The sequence below is a fragment of the Jaculus jaculus genome, chromosome 16, assembly GCF_020740685.1.
Source record: "Jaculus jaculus isolate mJacJac1 chromosome 16, mJacJac1.mat.Y.cur, whole genome shotgun sequence".
NCBI classification, from domain to species: domain Eukaryota; kingdom Metazoa; phylum Chordata; class Mammalia; order Rodentia; family Dipodidae; genus Jaculus; species Jaculus jaculus.
The window spans coordinates 21509504-21524182 of NC_059117.1; the positions used below are offsets into that span (position 1 = coordinate 21509504).

At 42.9% G+C, this 14679-nt stretch overlaps 1 protein-coding gene across 1 annotated transcript in view; it reads left to right on the top strand.

The window, feature by feature from the left end:
- Slc26a4 (solute carrier family 26 member 4) overlaps window positions 1-14679 on the top strand; it is a 54672-nt gene that overhangs the window by 1702 nt on the left and 38291 nt on the right. The window contains exons 2-5 of the mRNA XM_004652872.2: window positions 559-698; window positions 6077-6187; window positions 8221-8405; window positions 9359-9523. Of these exons, the coding sequence (XP_004652929.2) occupies window positions 559-698; window positions 6077-6187; window positions 8221-8405; window positions 9359-9523 (601 nt within the window). The remainder of the gene's footprint in view (window positions 1-558; window positions 699-6076; window positions 6188-8220; window positions 8406-9358; window positions 9524-14679) is intronic.

Here is a 14679-nt window from a genome sequence, read left to right on the forward strand (position 1 = left end):
AAATACTTTAAAATCAGGAATTTTATCCATCTATTGCTGATGTTTTCTTTCAGGTACTGGCTACTAAATTTAAAACTGCTAATAGCAATGCACAGGTATAATTCATCATGTTAAGATTTTTGTCAGAAAAAAAAAAAACGGGCTCCAAGCTTTTGTTGCCAAAATATAATGTGTTTATTTTTTTAAAGAATAAGCAGGCAATGACAGGGTTAGGAGCCTGTAATTTAATCTTACATAAAGGCTCCACATTGATTATTTTCTGGCTGGGCCAAAAAGAAATGGGTTCTTATATAGGGAGATTTTTTTTTTTTCTCTCAGAGGATTAAGAAGGTGGAATGGGGAGGGCACACCTGATCCTGTGTTCCTGAGTACCGAGTTCTTAAAATGATAGATACAATTCTTGGCGGAAGCATGGTAAGTGCTTCAGAATCCATATTTTTTCATAAAATTATTATTTTACTAAATAGACATAAAAATGAGTAGAATTCTGTTCAAACCTTGATGATATGTAATTGATTATGATTGACACTGGAACCCAGTTGTCTTTCTTTTTGACAGTTGTTCAAGAAAGAGAGCCCTTGGTGTGCTGAAAACTCTTCTGCCCATCCTAGACTGGCTTCCCAAATACCGAATCAAGGAATGGCTGCTTAATGACATCATTTCAGGAGTCAGTACTGGGCTAGTGGGGACACTGCAAGGTAAGATGTGGTGGACGGGTCTCAAGTGATTGGGAGCAATTCATGACGCCCCCTCTCCTGCCGCTGCTTGCCTTCCAAGGCCTTTCTGTTTGTACTAAGTTCCCTTAGCAGAGAGAGGCACCTCTTCTCTCATCTTCCATAGAGACTTCTTTCTGGGAAACATTGCTGTTTGTTTGGCTGTGTGATTCCAAATTCGAGACATATATCAAGCATTAGTTCCTCAAATTTTTGTCCACAATTCACAGTTTTGTGATATGTGCACACATAGCTATAGTTTTGTTTTTGTTTTTCATGGTCGTTTCTTCCTCTAGCCCAGGCTGACCTGGAATTCACTCTGTAGTCTCAGGGTGGCCTCAAGCTCATGGTGATCCTCCTACCTCTGCCTCCCGAGTGCTGGGATTAAAGGCATGCACCACCATGCCCAGCTTCATTTCTTGATTATAACTTTATAAATCACTGAATATGTGGCAGACACTAAGTATGCTTTCAAAAATGAAATGCACTACCTCCTTTGAAGGAACCACAGTCCAGGGGAGAAGGGGCTAACTCAAGATTCGGTGTGCTAAGGGCTATGAGAGGAGGGAGGAATGTCCTCTGCCAGGGGAGTGCCAATGTCGTGTGCTCTCCTTCCTCTCAGGTGACTAGCAATGACTTCCTGGAGGTTGAGTTGTTAAAGCTGAGTTTCACTGAAGGAAAAGTCTACTTTGTCAAATGATGGGAAGCATTCTAGGGTGTGGGTATGTAGAAAGGTGGCTGGAAAGTAGACTATCTCAGAAGTTAGCAGTCCATGTTGAGCAATGCTGTGTGTAAAAATTTGGCTACAGAATGCCCCACATGACTCAGAGCAAACAGGTAGATTCCCGTGAAGAAGGAAGAGGTTCTGCCGCCCTGATGTGGACTCTAATTGAATTTGGCCTGGCCCGGATTCCAAAGACATGGCAGAGAAAGGGAGAAGGGTTGTGTTATTGCACTTATTGTGGTGCCAAGGGCTGTGATGTAACAGCACTCCTGGGGCACCGGGACCCGGCAAAGGAGGTGTGCTAGGGAGCCTCATCAGTGTCAGAGAAGACTGGATTGTATTCCTGAAAACAAATCATCTTGATGCATGAAAAAAAAAGTCTCAAGCTCCAAGTCCCCCCAGTTTTCATAGACAAGTATGCTATGAATATTAATTTTGCCTCATATGTATCCAGATACTGTGCACAGGGCTTTGGCCAAGTAGCTTATTTAGTTCTCACACAGACCCTGAACTACCTCTCACGTTCCCACCTGTACTATTTCTATTCAATTTATATAAAAAAAGCTATTAAATTTTCCCCAAGATCATGGATCTGGTAAGTGGTAGAGCTAGGATTTGAATCCCATCTAAGGCCTACAGTTGTAACTTGTACTTTGTAGTTCCCTACTTTGTAGGTAGTATGTTGTTATAGAAGTATTATTACCATAAAACTATCTTTATAAAGTAAACTTCTAAAAGGTTAATCTGACTCAGATAACACTTATCAATCCTTCATGGAATAAACCTTTAGGGGCTAGTTCTTTTTTTTTTTTTTTTAATTTTATTTATTTGCAAGCAGAGAGAGAGAGAGAGAGAGAGAGAGAGAGATTGAAGAGAGACAGACAGAGGGAGAATGGGCGCGCCAGGGCCTCTGGCCACTGCAAATGAACCCCAGATGCATGCGCCCCCTATGCATCTGGCTTACGTGGTCCTGAGGAATCAAACCTGGGTCCTCTGGCTTTGAAGGCAAATGCCTTAACCACTAAACCATTTCTCTGGCCCAGCTAATTCTTTATATAAGGTGTTCAGCCATGGGGAATCAGGGATTCACTAAGAGGCACAGGCACTGATCTCATGGACCCCATTTCCAGTCATAGAGATGGGAAATAGCTAAGTAGGTAAAATAGAAAAATAATTATAGGTTGTGTCATTCATTGTGTGATGGATTAAATATGCCATAATAGGAAGTAATTTGAAAAGAAAAATCTAGTTTAGAAATACTAGTTAAGGAAGGCCTAACTGAAGTAAGATTTAGACAGAGGCCAGAGAATTGAGAGAGTTAAGAATTTCCCAGGCAAGGGCCAGGATGAATTCGTTGTGGTGGAGCGCACGAGGTAGGGAGATTCATGATGAAATGTGAGATAAAGTTAGGCAACACCTGGGTTAGGGTGAGGCAAGGTAGACACATTCTCTGGGGGGGACGGGGGTTGGGAGGGGGCGTCTGTTTAAACCTTGTGCCCTAGGCAGCTCACAGCCTCATCCGAAACCCAGCCCTGAGGACAGGCATGTCAGCTTGAACCAGATCAGGCCAGCTATGGAGAGAGATCAGCAAGGGCTGTATTTGCAGTAACGCTCACCATGATATGATGGAGGGTGCAGATGAAAATCATGGGCTGCTCTAAGGTGTTGGCTCATGCAACTGAGGAAATCACTGGCATTTATTAAAATGTTGAAGGCCAGCTGTGGTGCATGTTTGCAATGGAAACATCAAGGCATTCCTTTGAGATACGGTAGGTTTGAGATGCTTGTGAAATTTTGAACTGCTTATATCGAACAGAGATTTTAAGCTACTACTAGTGTGAAGGTCAAAGGACACAAGTGGACACCACTTTAGAGGTGATAATTTTAAAAAATGAGAGCTGGGTGTGGTAACGCACACCTGGAAACCTAGTATTCTGATACTGGAAGCAGAAGAGTTGTAGGTCAGCTTAAGCTACATGATAAGACTGTGTCAAAAACAAAACAATGGCTGGGTGGATGGCTTAGTGGTTAAGGCACTTGCCTGCAAAGCCTAAGGACCCAGGTTTGATTCCCCAGTACCCACATAAGCCAGATGCACAAGGTGGTACATGCATCTGGAGTTTGTTTGCAGTGGCTGGAGGCTCTGCCCATTCTCTCCCCACCCTCCAAATAAATAAAATAAATATATATTCAAACAAAAAATATATATATATGAGACAAAAACAACAAAGGTTAGGTATGTAGCTCAGTGGCAAAGTGCTTACTGAGCATATTCAAGATCCTGCATTTAATCCTCAGTGCTGTAAGAAAAATAATAATAAATAAGTATGGGGATGCCTAAAATCACTTAAGAAAAAAGGCAAAATGGAAAGGAAAAGGGCTGGTATCTAAATAGGTGAGGAAGATGAGAAGAAAGCAACGAAGAGCTTGAGAAAGTTTGGCTCAGGAAGCTGAAGAAAAAGAGCAGAATTAGAAGCCAAGATAAAGTTAGAAAGGGTCACTGCTAGTGATGAAGTTCCCACTGAGCCGTAAAAGACCTATGCAGCCCGTCAGAGCTGCCTTTACTCACACCTACGGGTAGTTTGCTCTCTTTTTATCTTCTACATTCACACATTTTCTTATTTAATACCATTGGACATTCATTTCTCACAGTTTTTGAGGCTAGGAGGTATAAACTAAAGGCAGCTGCAAATTCGGTGTGTGGTAAGGGTCCATCTTGTGTCTGCACGTCGGGGGAGGATTTGCCTTTCAGATGTTCTGCACTTCCTATAGACACACCACCACCCCAGACCTCCTAAGTGCCAAAACAGAGGTCCCACAATTTAAACCAATGGTTTAGGTGGGTTTTTTTGGTTGTTGTTTGGTTTTTTTTTTTTTGGTTTTTCGAGGTAGGGTCTCACTCTAGCCCAGGCTGACCTGGGATTCACTATGGAGTCTCAGGGTGGCCTCAAACTCATGGCGATCCTCCTACTTCTGCCCAGGGCTGGGATTAAAGGTGTGTGCCGCTATGCCCAGAAGGTTTAGGTTTCTTTACAAACTATGTCATTTTACACTTTGTGTACCAAGATCCCTTATAATAAAGATGATTATAATATGCTTGAATAAAAATTGTCCCTAAACCAGGCGTGGTGGCGCATGCCTTTAATCCCAGCACTCAGGAGGCAGAAGAAGGAGGATCACTGTGAGTTTGAGGCCACCTGAGACTCCATAGTGAATTCCAGGTCAGCCTGAGCTAGAGTGAGACCCTACCTCGAAAAAAAAAAAAAAAAAAAAAAAGCAAGAAAAAAAATTATGAGTGAGCATTCTTACTCTCTCTAGTTTTCTCTGTTTTGGTTTTTCAAGATAGGGTCTTACATGACCTTGGGATGACCTGGAATTAGCCTCAAGTTGGCCTCGAACTCATAGCAATCCTCATATCTCAGCCTCCTGAATGCTGGGGTTAAAGGTGTGTACCACCGTACCCAGCCTCTTATCACCTTTGACCCCTTAATTTTTTCTTACTTTTGAAAAGTTTTACTTCATTTTTTTCATGTTAGCTAGTATATTCACATGTCATATCAATTACATTGCATAGAACTGCACACACCAAAGCAAAAGGAAAAACAAGCAGACTTAACAATGCAGAATGTATGAAGCATAATCCAGCTAACCACTTCCTTTAGTCAGGTGAATTTGAGTACTCAAGGGTCAGCCCACTTGGGTTGTTACTGAATTTTAAAATGGTTATAAATGGAATCCTTTCTTAATGACTCAAGGGCCAGAGTTTGTCATTCCTCAAGAGTGACATGTGGAGAGATTCTATGGGTTGAATGTGCTGACTACCTAAGTTTTCAACCAAGAAAAATTAACTGTCATTATCCTTTTCCACCTGCCACATCTACTGAAATTCTGGCTTCTTTTTTTAAAAAATTATTTATTTCTTTTCAAGCAGAGAGAGGTAGAGCTAGAAGAAAGACAGACAGACAGGGAAACAGAGAGAGAGAGTGAGAGAATGAGATGCCAGGGCCTCTAGCCACTGCAAATGAACCCCAGATGCATGTGCCCCTTGTGCATCTGGCTTACGTGGGTCCTGGGGAATTGAACCTGGGTCTTTTGGCTTTGCAGGCAAAGCTCTTTCTCCAGCTCAAATGCTAGCTTCTTGATGGCTTGGTATTTGTGAGCCCAGCTTGGCACAGCCTACTGGCAGAGTTAGTTTCTCCTAGGGGAGAAATGGTTGTCTTGCTCTGTATCTAACTTCTCTTCCTAAACAAAAAAAGGAAGAAGGTCAAGTACAGTAACGTTCCCCAAACCCAGAGGAAAACTGGGCTCAAACAAAACTTGTCACATGTAAAACTGGTCTCAGCCTTTAGAATGTCTCGATCAAGTTCTACAGCAGCAGTTCTCCCTAGTGATAGGATCAACCAATGACTGACTCACTGTTCAATGGAGTCAGTGCATTTGAGCAGGCGATTCATGCAGAAGCAATCATTATCCTGGACAATTAAGTCATATTCTCCATCTCCACATAGTCTGGATGTAAAACAAGAATGGCTGCTGTGTTAAATGTATAAAATCAAGGGCATCTATGCAAAGGCCTATCTTTGCGCAGTGTACATTTTCTGTAACGCTGTGAACTTATCTGCTTTGATTATCCCTTTAGGGATGGCGTATGCTCTACTGGCTGCAGTTCCTGTTGGATATGGTCTCTACTCTGCCTTCTTCCCTATCTTGACATACTTTGTCTTTGGAACCTCAAGACACATCTCAGTTGGTAATTACAAGATGCTTTCTATGTGCATTCGTCCATTTGTTTCTGCTTGGGTATGTGCACCGTACCCCCTTGTCTGTGTTAGTGGCTCCTAGGGAACTCGGTCCCGAGTGCCTCGCTCTCTCGATTCAGTAACGATGGTTTATCTTTATACACAACTTTGTTTTAATGAGTATGATAAAATTGAAAGGCCAAAAATTGAAACCTGCCTTTAGATTTTAACCCGGTTTGATTTTATCTCTTATTTTATTTTATTTGGTTTTCCAAGGTAGGGTCTCACACTAGCTCAGGTTGACCTGTAATTCACTACGTAGTCTCAAGTGGCCTCGAACTCACGGCGATCCTCCTACCTCTGCATCCACAGTGCTGGGATTAAAGGCGTGTGCCACCATACCCAGCTTAACATGGTTTAATTATTTTTAAATGTAATAAATTTGCTGGGCATGGTGGAACATACGTTTAATCCCAGCACTCGAGAGGCAGAGGTAGGAGGACTGCCATGAGTTCAAGGCCACCATGAGATTACATGGCAAATTCCAGGTCAGCATGGACTAGTGAGACCCTACCTCAAAATAACAAAATATAAAATGTTAGAAATTTGACTTCATATTTAAAAGTGTTCTCTTCTAACATAAAATCTCAAGGAAAAAAATATCTCCACAAGGTCTTTAAACCCACTGAGTTACTAACTTTGCATTTACCCAATTATGGTTTCCAACTACATATTTATTACTCATTAAACAGAATACTTATTTTAAGTCACTAATATTAAGGCTGGCAAAATGAAGCTGGGTGTGGTGGTTTAATCCTAGCACTTGGGAAACAGAGGTAGGAGAATTGCCATGAGTTCAAAGCCACCCTGAAACTACAGAGTAAATTTCAGGTCAGCCTGAGCTAGAGTGAGACCCTGCCTTGAAAAAACAAGCAAACAAAACAACAACACAACAACAAAAAACCCTGGCAAAAACAGTTTGGAAAACAAGCTTACTTTTCCTTCATGGCATAGTTCACTATAAGTTTTCCTTCCATTTCTGAAACTTGAGTCCTGTTTTGCTAGAATGTTCTAACAAGTGAATGTTTTAATATGATTTTGTGCAACTTTGATGTAAGTAATAGAGAGAATTTTGCAAATGTGCTGGCTAGACATGTCTAGCTGGATAACCATCCAGTCTTCTTCAGCCTGTGTCCCATCGAGAGTCGTTTCTCTTCCAGTATCATGCTCTCTGCTTTGTCTGAAGAAGAAGGTTAGAAGAGGTTACTGACTGAAGAACTTCCCCACCTTAGAGAATCAATCAGTAACACCCAAGTGGCTTGGTCTTGAAGGTGTTCTCTGCATTCAGACAGTCCAGGTTACTGGGTTTGAGCATTGAGCCTTCTCAACAGTAAAGCCCCCCATGATCAGAGGACAGGACTATGGGTAAAAAATATCAGCAGTGAATAGAGCAGTTGCTGGAAGAAATCAGAAAAAATTTTAAAACATGAGGTCTTATTGACTGGCATTTCACACACACACACACACACACACACACACACACACACACACACACACACACACACAGGTTTTATCTTGTAAAGAGAAAAAGAGAAACTATATACTCCCTTTGTCAGTTGAGATCCTCTGGTATTGATCAAGGTACTGTTGTCCAGAAACGAGGATTCTGGACACTGTAGGAGATGAGCTTCTATGGGACAAATACTACGTGGAAAAAGTAATATATAAAACATTGCCACCTTTGCTGACAACTGCAACGCTACTCCTATACCTCATCCTCATGAGTGTCACACACAAACTAGGTTGGACACTCTTCCTATGTATTCACAAAGCACCCTGAACACTGTATTGTTATCATCTATACTACCCTCTCATCCTCTCTGGGTCATAAGTGCCTTGAGACATTTGCTTTTCAGCTTCTTTTATAAAGAGCACTTTCCTAGTTATGGCTGATTTTCACAAACTGTTAATCCTATGTAGACGCATTGAATTTAAATATTTGTGATTCATACTTGGTTGGTTGACAGAGTCTTTTTTTCCCCAGGACCTTTCCCTGTGGTCAGTTTAATGGTGGGATCTGTGGTTCTGAGTATGGCCCCGGATAACCACTTTCCCATGCTCAGTGGGAATGCAAGTGCTTTGAATACGACTGTGGTAGACACTGTGACCAGAGATGCAACAAGAGTATTAATTGCAAGCACCCTCACTGTTTTGGTTGGAATTATACAGGTAAAGGACTTACATGTAAAATACAGATGGGTATGGTTCTTATTTGAAATAATTTTAAAATGGGTAGACTTAAGCCGGGTGTGGTGGCGCATGCCTTTAATCCCAGCACTCGGGAGGCAGAAGTAGGAGGATCACCATGAGTTCGAGGCCACCCTGAGACAATATAGTGAATTCCAGGCTAGAGCGAGACCCTACTTTGAAAAACCAAAAAAAAAAAAGGTAGACTTAAATATTCATCTAGACATAAAGCCAACTAACTGCATGGACCCCCAAAGTTCTTTTGTTTAAAAATTTTTTATTCATTTATTTATTTGCAAGCAGGGAGAGATAGAAGAAAGACAGACAGAGAGAATGGGCATGCCAGTGCCTCCAGCTGATGCAAAAGGACTCCAGATGCGTGCATCCGTTTGTGCAGCTGGCTTTACGTGGGTACTGGGGAAGCAAACCCAGGTTGTCAGGCATTGCCGGCGAGCACCCTAACTGCTGAGCCATCTCTCCAGCTCCCTAACGTTACTTTCCAGATTTATTGTTTCAAATGAGATGGTAAAGTGGTCCATCACACCTTACTTATTAAAGAAGTACACCTACCATCAAAGTCAGAGACGAGAGGAGAAAGTAGAAGAGATGACTGATTCAGTCGAGGGTGGAAGAAGGGAAGTGCGCGGAGCTATGGGAAGAAAACGTTCTGGAGAATAGAGCCAAGGAGGCCTGAGAGTCATAGGAAAATTATTTTTGCTTTTCTTAGTACATAGAGTGAAACACTTGATACATATGGCTGTTAAATTTTAAACTCAGGGCAGGAAGGGGAGAATCAGGCCATCAAGAAATTCAGGTTGTTTTGTACCATTCGAGCTTTTTCATTGGTAGTGAAGCATACTTTGTTAATAGTTGCAGAGAGTTGTTCCTTCTCTGGGGCTCACATTGAATATTTTCCTCCTCTCTCCTCATCCTAGCTGGTATTTGGAGGTTTGCAGATCGGATTCATAGTGAGGTACTTGGCAGATCCTTTGGTTGGAGGGTTCACAACCGCAGCTGCCTTCCAAGTGCTGGTATCTCAGCTGAAGATCGTCCTCAACGTTTCAACCCAAAACTACAATGGCGTTCTCTCCATTATCTATGTAAGTACTGCCCGAGGAGGTCGTTGTTCATTCTCTCTCCAGCTTGAGCGGGGAGAATTGATGTCCCCTTGCATGCACTTTGGACAGCATTGAAAACATTCTTTTCTGAAAGAAACCAAAGAATCAGAAGTAATATTTTGAAGTACAAGTTGTTCTAATCTGCTCAGGAAACTTTCATAAGTGTGATTGTGCTTAAAACCACTAATGAATTCACAAGTATTTATATTTTATTTTTATTTATTTGAGAGAGAGAGGCAGAGAGAGAGAGAGAGAGAGAGAGAGAGAGAGAGAGAGAGAGAGAAAGAGAGAGAGAATGGGCACGCCGGGGCCTCTAGCCACTGCAAATGAACTGCAGACACATGTGCCACCTTGTGCATCTGGCTTATGTGGGTCCTGGCGAATTGAACCTGAGTCCGTTGGCTTTGCGGGCAATCTCTTTAACCGGTGAGCCCTCTCTCAAGTCCCTACACAAGTATTGTCAAAAGGAAAGGTAAGTCTGGGCTGCAACAGACTTACATTCCAGCCTCAGCTTCTCACAAGCTAAGTGACCCCCAGATATCATGTAGTGTAATGGCTGAGAGTTCAGGTTTAGCGTGGGATGGACCGGATTCAAATTCCTACTCTACTACTTATCGGCCATGTGGATGAATCAGTGCGCGTCAGTGTTCTCTGCAGAACAGGGCTGCTAAAGTAGCTATATGGTTGGATTGTAAATGCGCACACTTGAGCACTTAGTCCAGGGGCTAGCACACAGCAAGTTCTAGAAAAGTCATTATTATGGGATCATTTCAAGCTTTCTTTTTCTTTCTTATTTTTAAAATGAAAGGATTGGAAATGCATCTCTCAAGCCCTTTCTAATTATGAGAACCTATGAAATGCATATAATGTAAATGTCTCGGCGATTATAAATGCAAAGGAACATTAGATTCAGAGATGATTCAACATGCAAAAGAGATGCGGGAGGAGGATGTGGATCACACTAATTAGATTTGAGCAAGTTCTTGGGTCTAAATATACGTTCCATATAAAGTATGCTCCTGATGCTTGGGAAATGGAGATAATAGTAACATGATGTCATTCTGGCTTGGGAGAAGGATGCTGTGCAAAATGCATTTGAAAGCAGGGACTGGGGAGGTAGCCCAGTGGGTAGTGTTTGTGTAGCGTATGTGAAGGCCTGGGTTCAGTCCCTAGCACTGTATAAACCAGTTTTGGTGGCGTGCGCATGCCTGTAATCCCAGCATTCAAGAAGCAGGAGTTCAAGATCATGTTGAGCTATGCTGTGAATTTGAGGCCAGTCTGGGCTACATGAGACCCTGTCTTAAAAAGAATGAAAAGAAAGCCGGGCGTGGTGGTGCACGCCTTTAATCCCAGCACTCGGGAGGCAGAGGTAGGAGGATTGCCATGAGTTCGAGGCCACTCTGAGACTCCATAGTGAATTCCAAGACAGCCTGGGCTAGAGTGAGACCCTACCTCAAAAAACCAAAAAAAAAAAAAAAAAGAATGAAAAGAAGTAAGAAGAAAGTTAAAAAAGGAAATAAGGAAGAAAAGGAAAAATTAAAATTAAAATTAAAAAAAAAAACAACCTTGGGCATGAGTTTTAGGAGCCTGGGAAGGGAACTCTGCTGACAAAGTACTTCCCTTACAATCATGAGAATCTGAGCTTGACCCCAGAACCCACATAAAAACTTTAGGCATGGTGCTATGTGCCTGTAATCCCAGCACTGGGGTTACGGAGCCAGGAGGGTCCCGAGGGCTTGCTGGACACCCGGCTAATAGGCAGGCTCCAGGTCAATGAGAGACTGTCTAACAGAGCAGATGGCGTGCCTGAGGATGACACTCAAGGCCGTCTTCTGGCCTCTCCCATATGCTCGTGCGTGCTGACCAGCACACACACATATACCAGCACATACACACACATGCTCACTAACAAAAGGATGGAGCTTGAATCCTCTAATTGCCCACCTATTAGCTTTTAAAAACAAAGTAAGGCAGGCTAGAGGCACTCAGGTTCGATTCCCCAGAACCCATGTCAGCCAGATGCACAAAGTGGTGCATGTGTCTGCAGTTTGTTTATAGTGGCTGGAGGCCCTGGTGCACCCATTCCCTCTGTCTCTGTCTCCCTCACTCTTTCTCTCTGTCAAATAAATAAAAATAAAATAAAATAAAAAACAAGGCAAGGCCGTACATATATATGAAACAGTGAGAGTGTCAGACATTCATTCATTATCATAGCAGTGGCATAATCCCATATTACTCTGCTCAGCAGTGTTTCCTAAATACTTCCTACAGGCCAGGTGCTAGCCTAGGCAGTTGGCAATAAATGAAGTGGCCAAGCTCATGGAAGCTTAACTTCAACAAGCTAGAATTAGAATCACGGTTGTGTGGTCCTGGGCATAGCATAATGAACCTGCCTAAGTTTTAAAATGGGAAGAGGGCAGATGGCTTAGCAGTTACAACACTTGCCTAGGAAGCCTAAGGACCCAGGTTTGATTCCCCAATACCCATGTAAGCCAGATGCACAAGGTGGTACATATGTCTGGAGTTTGCTCTCTCTCTCTCTCAGATAAAATGTTTTAAAACAAAGAACAGAGTTGGAGAGATTGCTTAGTGGCTAAGGCTGTTGCCTGTGAATTGGGAGGACTCAGGTTTGATTCCCCAGAATACACATAAGCCAGATGCACATAGTGGCACATGTGTCTAGAGTTTGTCTGCAGTGGCTAGAGGCCTTGGCATGGCTGTTCTTTCTCTCTCATACGTAAATAAAAATTGTAAAAATTTACAAAAAAGAAAAGAAAATTGGTGTCAGGCATAATGGCACACACTGGTAATCTTAGCAGTTTTGAGGCTAAGGAAGGAGGATCTTGAGTTTCAGGCCAGCAAGGGCTATAGAGTGAGACCTCGTCTCTAAATTTTGTTTCAAGTACTAATTACAATATCTAGTACATAGCAGAACTCCAATTATTATTATTACTACTTCTTATCAGAGATGAAAAGACCTCATGGAGCTTACTGTTTGCTTCCCACAGAGCCAAGCCTATAGCAAACATTAACGTGGGCTGCTATTAAAAAAATTTTTTTTTTTTTGGAAGAGAGAAAGAGAGAGGGAAAGAGTGGGGGGGGGGGAATGGACACATCAGGGCCTCCAGCCACTGCAAATGAACTCCAGATGTATGTGCCTCCTTGTGCATCTGGTTTACATGGGTCCTGGGGAGGCGTCCACGGCCACTCTGGAGGGAGTGAACACCTCTCCTGGGATGGCAAACAAACACCTTAACTGCTAAGCCATCTCTCAAGTCCTGGGGCTGGTTTTGAAACAGGCATGATTTTAGCTTTTTTCCCTAACAAAATTGGTCATTCCTTCTTTTTTTTTTTTTTCCTCAATTAACCAGAAGAATTTTATTCATGATTACACGAGGGTTAATATTTCTTTAGTAGAGAGTTTTTTTCTGGCATATTGAGGCATTTTGTCAGGTATGACATTCATTTTTTTTTTTAATCTCCTGCTTAATGAAGATATTCACTCTACTCAACAATTAGGGCACAAATTTGAGGAGCAAAACCTTCCACTTCTTGCTTTTGACCTTCATCACAGATGTCATGTATGACTATCAAAAGATCAGATACGACTTATGTCATGTTTATTACAGCTTCCTCTTTGGGCTGTCCTTGGCTAACAATAATCTCCTTTGATTGTTCAAACCAGGAATTCATCTTTGGGACCAGTCCTTGTTTTATCATAGTCAGAAGTCCAGATTGCCCTAGTATGGACATATTTTTGCCACATCCTCCAACAGAAATCAAAATGGCTAAAAGAGTTTGTATCTCATTTTTATTAAATTCCCTGCATATCAGGTCACCCAACTTGTGCAGAAACTGTTTGCTGCATTTAATCTTCACATCTTCATGGACATCAATTTGTTTGAAATCATTTCTTCTTAAAGCATCATCGATGCAGTTTTTTCCAACTGCTGGAGATCTGGTCTTACTGGCATTTCGACTTCATTTAGAGAAGCAGGACAAAGTGTGCACCTGCCGTCCCAGGAGAGGCGTCCGCTCCTTCCAGAGCAGCCATGGACGCCTCCCCAGGACATTGAGCCCCCGCTCCTCAGAAACCGTGCTTTCCTCACACGACTAATGCAAAGCGGGGAGACCGTTTCTTTTTTATATGTATGTGCATATGTGTTTGTGTGTGTGCACATATGCACTTGTAGAGGCCAGGTGTCAGCTTCAAAAAGGCTGTCCATCTCCTCTGAGACAGGCTAAGGGAAACCTTTCCCCTGGAGAGCTGTGGACACACATCTTCACCCCACATAGGGCCCAGATGGCAGACCAAAGCGCCAATGAGCCAGTGGGTTCACTGGGGTCACCTACAGAGCAGGGTGAGAGGTTATTTACAGGAACATGATGCTCCCTCAGCATTGGGGTGACAAGACCCCCAAAGCATTGCTTCAGTGGGGCTCATTGCCCCCGAGTCTTTTACCCTGTATACACTGTGTCTCTCCTGAGGCCATGAGACCTTGCGTGTCATTGCAGACAGCTGGCACAGGGGTACCTAAGATCTCAGGTTGGGGGGCTTTCTGATGACGCTGCCCACTCCCTTCTCGTGTGAGTTGTCTCGGCTGCTTTTGATGAAGCTGGCAATAGTTGTTTACTGCTTTCAATGCAGAGGAATTTTCCGTACAACGCAGGGTCTCTCAGTGGTTTGGCACACCCCGGTTAGGCTAGACTGGCTGGCCGGCGAGTCCCAGGGCTCCACCCGTCTGTTTCCCCAGCGTTGGGCTCAGAGGCATGTACCACCACATCTGGCAGCTTTTCTGTTTGTTTATTTTTATTTATTTGAGAGCAACAGAGAGAGAGAGAGAATGGGCACGCTAGGACTTCCAAACCACTGCAAACGAACTTCAGACGCATGCACCCCCTTGTGCATCTGGCTAACGTGGGTCGTGGGGAATTGAACCTCGAACAGGGGTCCTTAGGCTTCGCAGGCAAGCACTTAACTGCTAAGCCATCTTTCTAGCCCATTATTTATGTTTTACTCATTACAGAGAGAGAGAGAACAGGCACATCAGGGCCTCTAGCCACTGCAAACGAACTCCAGATGTATGTGTCACCATGTGCATCTTATAGCATTATTATGATTATTATTATTATTTTGC